Source organism: Haliotis cracherodii, unplaced genomic scaffold, assembly GCF_022045235.1.
Source record: "Haliotis cracherodii isolate W230 unplaced genomic scaffold, xgHalCrac1.p SCAF_5, whole genome shotgun sequence".
NCBI classification, from domain to species: Eukaryota; Metazoa; Mollusca; class Gastropoda; order Lepetellida; family Haliotidae; genus Haliotis; species Haliotis cracherodii.
This window is the reverse complement of record NW_027266308.1, coordinates 70,059,773-70,067,988: the sequence shown is the minus strand read 5'-3', so window position 1 is coordinate 70,067,988 and position 8,216 is coordinate 70,059,773. Positions and strand designations below refer to the sequence as shown.

The 8,216-nt window shown below is 44.9% G+C and overlaps 1 protein-coding gene across 1 annotated transcript; it reads right to left on the bottom strand.

Moving 5' to 3' along the window:
* Window positions 1-796: 796 nt before the first annotated feature.
* On the bottom strand, window positions 797-7,480 carry LOC139443879 (uncharacterized). Its single transcript, XM_071224770.1, has 2 exons — window positions 7,269-7,480; window positions 797-2,053 (listed from the first exon to the last, which is right to left on the bottom strand). Exons 1-2 carry the CDS (start codon window positions 7,478-7,480, stop codon window positions 1,576-1,578), a joined length of 690 nt encoding a protein of 229 aa, XP_071080871.1. The 3' UTR covers window positions 797-1,575.
* Window positions 7,481-8,216: the final 736 nt, after the last annotated feature.

Genomic DNA, 8,216 nt, shown 5'->3' with positions numbered 1-8,216 from the left:
CCTACGGAAGTAATGCTACGTCTGGTATGTGTTCCTACGGAAGTAATGCTACGTCTGGTGTGTTTTCCTACAGCAGTAATGCTACGTCTGGTGTGTGTTCCTACAGAAGTAATGCTACGTCTGGTGTTTCTACAGAAGTAATGCAACGTCTGGTGTGTGTTTCCAGAGAAGTAATGCTACGTCTGGTGTGTGTTTCCACAGAAGTAATGCTACGTCTGGTGTGTGTTTCCACAGAAGTAATGCTACGTCTGGCGTGTGTTCCTACAGAAGTAATGCTACGTCTGGCGTGTGTTCCTACAGAAGTAATGCTACGTCCGGTGTGTGTTTCCACAGAGGTAATGCTACGTCTGGTGTGTGTTTCCAGAGAAGTAATGCTACGTCTGGTGTGTGTTTCCACAGAAGTAATGCTACGTCTGGTGTGTGTTTCCACAGAAGTAATGCTACGTCTGGTGTGTGTTTCCACAGAAGTAATCCTTTGCAAGGTATGGGGGCACGGGTGGTTGGTCGTGGATTGTTGGGATGCCGTACACTGCCTGGAGCCTATGATAGCGGGTCTGAACCCACATTCGACCCGATAATAATCATTGGTCAACCAACACCACATCTGTGGACGTGGGATTCACCAAGGTGACAAACGTCAACATAAGCTAACACCGTGCTTGTTTAACAATAATGATGTCAATAGAGCGATATACACACTGACAGGTTTTACAGATGATGAACCACCATATTTAAGTCGTTGATGGGATACGTATCGATTCATTGCGATCTTCAAACTGGTTTAAGCTGATAATGTTTCCGTATTTTTGTGTAGTGGTGTTGTAAGGTTAACGAAGACTCGCCGACCATGGTCAGGGAGCTAGAAATCTGGACATTACAAGAGACATGGAAGTTTATTCGGTTCTGTTGGGAAGTCAGCATAATCAAGGTTACATGGAATGTCATGTACGGATACCGGAGTTGTAGCCCGTTACATATATTTCATTAACAGTGACATGGAAGTATAAGTGCATGTCCGGCCAACGTGATCCAAACGGTCCTTAAGATTGTGTACTGTATCAAGTTACACGTTCACTAACAGGAAGATTGTCATGTAGTTTCATTGGGTATGTCATTGTATATGTCTGGTGTGTGTTCCTACAGAAGTAACGCTACGTCTGGTGTGTGTTCCTTCAGAAGTAATGCAACGTCTGGTGTGTGTTCCTACAGAAGTAATGCTACGTCTGGTGTGTGTTTCTACAGAAGTAATGCTACGTCTGGCGTGTGTTCCTACAGAAGTAACGCTACGTCTGGTGTGTGTTCCTACGGAAGTAATGCTACGTCGGGTGTATTTTCCTACAGAAGTAATGCTACGTCTGGTGTGTGTTCCTACAGCAGTAATGCTATGTCTGGTGTTTGTTTCCACAGAAGTAATGCTATGTCTGGTATGTGTTTCCACAGAAGTAATGCTACGTCTGGTGTGTGTTCCTACAGAAGTAATGCTACGTCTGGTGTGTGTTTCCACAGAAGTAATGCTACGTCTGGTGTGTGTTTCCACAGAAGTAATGCTTTGCAAGGTTGACCACACTCGGCCTTTCAGTTGTCTTCATCCGTAGAGTTCAAAGATGTCTGCTCAGTTTTCATTTTCATGCCGGGTTTTTTCCTTTTAACCGCCGATTCCGTGAGCGCCTTCTTCACTTCCCGTGCAGAGAAACGGCTGATGTCTTTGCACGCGTCTTCGCCTATGCTTACGACAGCTCTACTCGGGTCCAGTACGTGCAGGTACTGCATGCAGCGTTTGGTCTGCTCGTCGGGCTCCCGGTGTCTACGTGCCTCCTGACTCCGCCTGATGGACAGCTCCACTGTCAGCAGGATCAAGGCACACACGGTGCTCACACAGGATGCAACGCTGAAGAAGATGGCGGCGAAGTAGTAGTAGTTGGCCACTGTGTAGTGCCCATGCCGTGTGAGACGGAGAGCCCGGTGGTTTGCCCCGAGGGCGAGAGGGCCGAGGACCGGGTTGATGCACGTGGCAAATACACAAAGGCTGCCGTACGTCGGTGGGAGGAGCAGCCTGAAACACAGGGCACCGGGTGTTGGAGTGAGTGAGTGGAGTAACGTCGCATCGGCATTATTTCAGCAATATAGCGACGAGAACAAGTTGATATATACACAAGTGAGTAATTAATACAAATTTGTCAAACATATTTTGGCATAACAATATTATCTTTCAGTTTAAAACACGGACTGTCCGCCACCAGTAGCCACGGCTTGACCACATCACTGGGGGTCACGGGGACTTACGGTACCGGGTGTCAGAGAAGACTGTTGTACAGTAACACTAACACTGAACTATACGATGCAGAGTATATTATTGCATTACATTGTTGTCATGGTTACTTGCGTTATTGGCGGTGTAAAGTGCCACATTCCCACTTGCAGCTGGGCCCTGTAAATAACAGGGTCAACCTCAGATAAGACATTGATATAAGACAACATATGCATACAATAGTAAATAGGACTGGCGTAACCCCAATATATAGACTTACGCTAATAGAAGAGCTGGAAAACCGTTTTATGGATGGAGGCCACATAATTTAACCACGAATCCCATTTCAAGACGCTCTTACTGCACGTTAGTCTTGACTGTGGAATTTATATTTTATTTTTTAGGTACTTCTTTTTACTAAAAGCCTAGGCAAGTCTAGTTTGCTTAATTCCACATTGCAGAAGAGGAAAAGTTCTTCCGAAAAGAATTTGTTATATACTCAACAACAAAAGTTCCTGTGACATCAATATTTTAGTGTATTTTAGTGTAGTTTGGTTTTCAATATTGTAGTACTGTAGTATTGTATTGTGGTGGAATCAAGTCACAAAAACGCAACTGCTACAGAAAAGCATGCATTCCATGCAAAAATTAACTTTTATGCAAGCCCCATGCATTTCACTACCCAAGAATGGGTATAAAAACATGTGCGTTAACGGGTTCCAAATGCATTGTTTAGCATCGTGCCGACAACCACCACTCAGAAAAACAACAAAATTACGCAATAATTCAACATTACGAAATGCCACGCCTGTCCGAAAATGAGCGTCCGCGAGCCATTGGTATGCTTGAAGCAGGATCGAGTCAACGTGATGTTGCAAGACAATTTAACGTCCACAGAAACACCATTTGGTGTTTAGGGCAACGTTGGCATCATACGAATGCAGTCAGAGACCATCCTCGGAGTGGCAGGCCACGCGTAACCAATAATCGACAAGACAACTGGATTCGAACAACCTACAAAATCGATTCCAGCCACCAACAGTGACTGCAAGAAGCATCACTGGCCTTCGACGAATATCTTCACAAACCGTACGTCGTCGCCTCAGATTTGCAGGGATTGTCGCCAGAAGACCCGCCAGACGTCCCATTTGACAGGAAACCACCGTCAAGCACGTTTACAGTGGTGCAGACAGCGTCTACGCTGGACGGCCATGCTCTGGGGACAAGTTCTATTCACTGACGAGTCCCGTTTTCACCTCAGCCATGAGTGATGGACGGATTCGAGTGTACCGACGTCGAGGTGAAGGTTACGTCAATCATTGTGTCATGGAAGAAGACCGGTTCGGGGGCGGCAGCGTTATGGTATGGGCTGGGATTACAGCCAGACAGAGGACCCTTTTGATAGTTGTAGAGGGAAATCTCAATGGACAGCGCTACCGCGACGAGATCATCGGCCCTGTTGTTCTACCGTTTTTGTGTCGTCATGGCCCAGGCATAACCTTTCAACATGACAACGCCCGGCCTCATATTGCTCGACTTGTTCAGGATTCTCTTCAACAAAACAACGTTAATTCATCCCCTGGCCGGCTCGCTCCCTTGATCTCTCACCAATCGAACACATGTTGGATGAGATGGATCGGCGCCTTCGACGTCAACCACGTGTTCCACAGACACTCCAGGAACTTCGAAACATGCTACAGCAGATATGGACAGATATCCCACAGGACTTTGTGCGACGCCTGGTCCATTCCATGAGACGAAGATGTGCTGCTTGCATCGCAACCAGAGGTGGACACACACGCTATTAATTTGTAAATTGATATTTTGGCATGTTTATGTTTATTTTATGAAATGACGCATTTTCTGAAGTCAGTATGGCAAATTAAACCATTAAAACACTTACAGTAGTCTTTTATCTGTTGCAAACAATCAATGTCACAGGAACTTTTGTTGTTCAGTATATTATTTTAAGTGTTAGTCAAACTGCACGTATAATTTATGGAGGGTCTGCTGTGACGGGGGAGACTGGAGTTTGATGGTCATGCTAGGGTCATGTGTTGCACAATAACACGACCGGTACAAAGTCAGGACGTATTGTGGAAGTTGATGTGATTTCTGACCCATCACATTCGGACTTGCATCCATGGTTTACATTTTCTTAGTCCTATTTATTAGCTCACCTGACTGAAAGTAAAGTGAGCTAATGTCCTGTCCTGTTTGTCCAGGGTCAGTCTTGCGTCGTCCTTCCTGAACATTGTGTTCTCCGACACAGCCGGGGTGAACTGAAACCTGACATTGTTCCCGCCCCGTCTGCACAAGAGGTTCGAATCTGATTTTCGAAATCTATCTGTGGTCATTACTCAGACAGTTGTTTCAAAATGAAATTAAATATGACATATATGTGGTAAGTAGTCGGACCGAAACACGCATGTGCCGTTTGCTGCGATGCTTTAAAGTTTGACCTTGCTATGACATTTGCGTTTTCACCAGGCTCTTAAATATCCTCTCAAAATTCATCTGTGGCACTCTAAACCTCTTCTGAAACTCCTGGACTGAGGACTGATATGTTTTCTTTTTCTTCTGGATGCATGTTTTTTTCAACAGTCGAGGCTTTTATACTATGTTTTTCTTAATAATATTTGAAAAGTCAAATATTTGAATAATATTCGAACACTTATTCTCAAGTACCACAACACTTAGAAAGTTGCACTTTGTATGTGTGATAATCGACATAAGAAGATTCAAGGCACCAGGAACGGTCACTTTGAGGAACCGTGCTTTATCTCATGTGTATAGAGGTCAGTGCTTCAACACGGGACTTTTATCTCATGCGTATAGAGGTCAGTGCTTGAACACGGGGCTTTTATCTCATGCGTATAGAGGTCAGTGCTTGAACACGGGGCTTTTATCTCATGCGTATAGTCAGTGCTTGAACACGGGGCTTTGATTTCATGTGTATAGAGGTCAGTGCATGAACACGGGACTTTTACGTCATGAGTATAGAGGTCAGTGCATGAACACTCGGCTTTTATGTCATGTGTATAGAGGTCAGTGCTTGAACACGGGACTTTTACGTCATGAGTATAGAGGTCAGTGCATGAACACTCGGCTTTTATGTCATGCGTATAGAGGTCAGTGCATGAACACTCGGCTTTTATGTCATGCGTATAGAGGTCAGTGCATGAACACTCGGCTTTTATCACATGTGTATAGAGGTGAGTGCTTGAACACGGGACTTTTATCTCATGCGTAAAGAGGTCTTTTCTCCAACACGGGGCTTTTATCTCATGCGTTTAGAGTCAGTGCTTGAACACGGGGCTTTTATCTCATGCGTATAGAGGTCAGTGCTTGAACACGGGACTTTGATTTCATGTGTACAGAGGTCAGTGCATGAACACGGGACTTTTATGTCATGAGTATAGAGGTCAGTGCATGAACACGGGGCTTTTATGTCATGTGTATAGAGGTCAGTGCTTGAACACGGGACTTTTATCACATGTGTATAGAGGTCAGTGCTTGAACACGGGGCTTTTATCTCATGCGGATAGAGGTCACTGCTTGAACACGGGACTTTTATCTCATACGTAAAGAGGTCTTTTCTCCAACACGGGACTTTTATCTCATGCGTATAGAGGTCAGTGCATGAACACGGGGCTTTTATCTCATGCGTATAGAGGTCAGTGCTTGTACACGGGGCTTTGATTTCATGTGTATAGAGGTCAGTGCTTCAACACGGGACTTTTATGTCATGAGTACAGAGGTCAGTGCATGAACACAGGACCTTTATCTCATGCGTATAGAGTTCAGTGCATGAACACGGGGCTTTTATCACATGTGTATAGAGGTCAGTGCATGAACACGGGACTTTTATCTCATGTGTATAGAGGTCAGTGCTTGAACACTGGACTTTTATCTCATGCGGATAGAGGTCACTGCTTGAACACGGGACTTTTATCTCATGCGTATAGAGGTCAGTGCTTGAACACGGGGCTTTTATCTCATGTGTATAGAGGTCAGTGCATGAACACGGGGCTTTGATCTCATGTGTATAGAGGTCAGTGCTTGAACACGGGGCTTTTATCACATGCGTGTAGAGGTCAGTGCATGAACACTGGGTTTTTACCTCATGTGTATAGAGGTCAGTGCATGAACACGGGACTTTTATCTCATGCGGATAGAGGTCAGTGCTTGAACATGGGACTTTTATCTCATTTGTAAAGAGGTCAATGCTTGAACACTGGACTTTTATCTCATGCGTATAGAGGTCACTGCTTGAACACGGGACTTTTATCTCATGCGGATAGAGGTCACTGCTTGAACACGGGACTTTTATCTCATGAGTAAAGAGGTCTTTTCTCCAACACGGGGCTTTGATCTCATGTGTATAGAGGCCAGTGCTTGAACACGGGGCTTTTATCTCATGTGTATAGAGGCCAGTGCTTGAACACAGGGCTTTTATCTCAAGTGTATAGAGGTCAGTGCTTGAACACGGGACTTTTATCTCATGCGTATAGAGGTCAGTGCTTGAACACGGGACTTTTATCTCATGTGTATAGAGGTCAGTGCATGAACACGGGACTTTTATCTCATGCGGATAGATGTCACTGCTTGAACACGGGACTTTTATCTCATGCGGATAGAGGTCACTGCTTGAACACGGGGCTTTTATCTCATGTGTATAGAGGTCAGTGCATGAACACGGGGCTTTTATCACGTGCATGTATAGAGGTCAGTGCATGAACACAGGACTTTTATCACATGCGTATAGAGGTCAGTTCTTGAACATAGAACATGTATTGTGGTGGAGGGACTACGGCTGTGGGAGACATACAAGGGGCCGTCACGGTCATTTTCCTCGGGACTTTTGTATGATATTCGAGATTATATTTTCGCGACCGTTTCATATCAGTTGGACAGTTTATATATCAGAGATACCATGGCAACATGGTTAACATGCAGGAGACACACAACACTGACCATCACATCAAGGTCGACATGTCATTAGAGTAAGCTGCCCTACCTGGTGTTGTGAGAATTGGTCTGGCATTCTGGCCAGGGGGGACAAGTGGTTCTCTCCACCAGCATGGCGGCGTCAGTTGTACAGCCAACACCACCAGCACACCATACGATGTCCTGTTGTGATAACAATGTCAGCCGAGCACCATCACTGACAGGCAGGTCGGCGGGGCCATCAGTGCAGGTGCGTGCTCCACAATCACTCCAACCAGTCATTGTCCCATCCGTATTGTTGCAGAGTGCGTACGTCACTCTTGTCATCACTTTGTCAACTAGCTTGCTGTAAACATCGCTAATGTAACGCAAACTGAACGTTCGTTTAGATTTGTCGTTTATATCGAGATAGGTTTACTAGTACGTTATGAATAAAGAGTTCCCTGAAGATTCAACTGTTGACGACGCGGAGACAACCGAGACATAATGTTCTGTAGCTCACTTATATGACCTTCGCGTGAAGTAATGTAAATCAACAATATGGACTGTGAAACAATGACTCAAACACGATCAGAATGAATATTCATAAGTGAAGATTCACATAGGACCCGTGTATATTTGTTTTGTTTGTTGTTTTACGCTGCACTCAGCAAGCTGGACCAGACAATCTAGTGATTGCCATCATGGGCATCGATGGGATGCAATGACATGCATCAACCAAGTCAGTGAGCCTGACCACCCGATCCTGTTAGTCGTTTCGTGGGCTGTTGAAGACCCGGATCTTCACGGGTCGATTCGTGTATTACTGAACTTAGATGGATCAGGTCCATGGTGCATACTTAGCTTACGTGGTTGTATTTTTTCCTAAAACCAGAGCCAGGTGAATCTACAAGGCGGTAGATTTAAGTAGTTAGATGAACTGTTTGATTGGCAATCTAGAAATTGGTGTGTAAGTACGAAAGTGTAAAACTTTCTGGATAACAGCTTCTGGTTTGTTGCATATAGCGACGTTTCGATG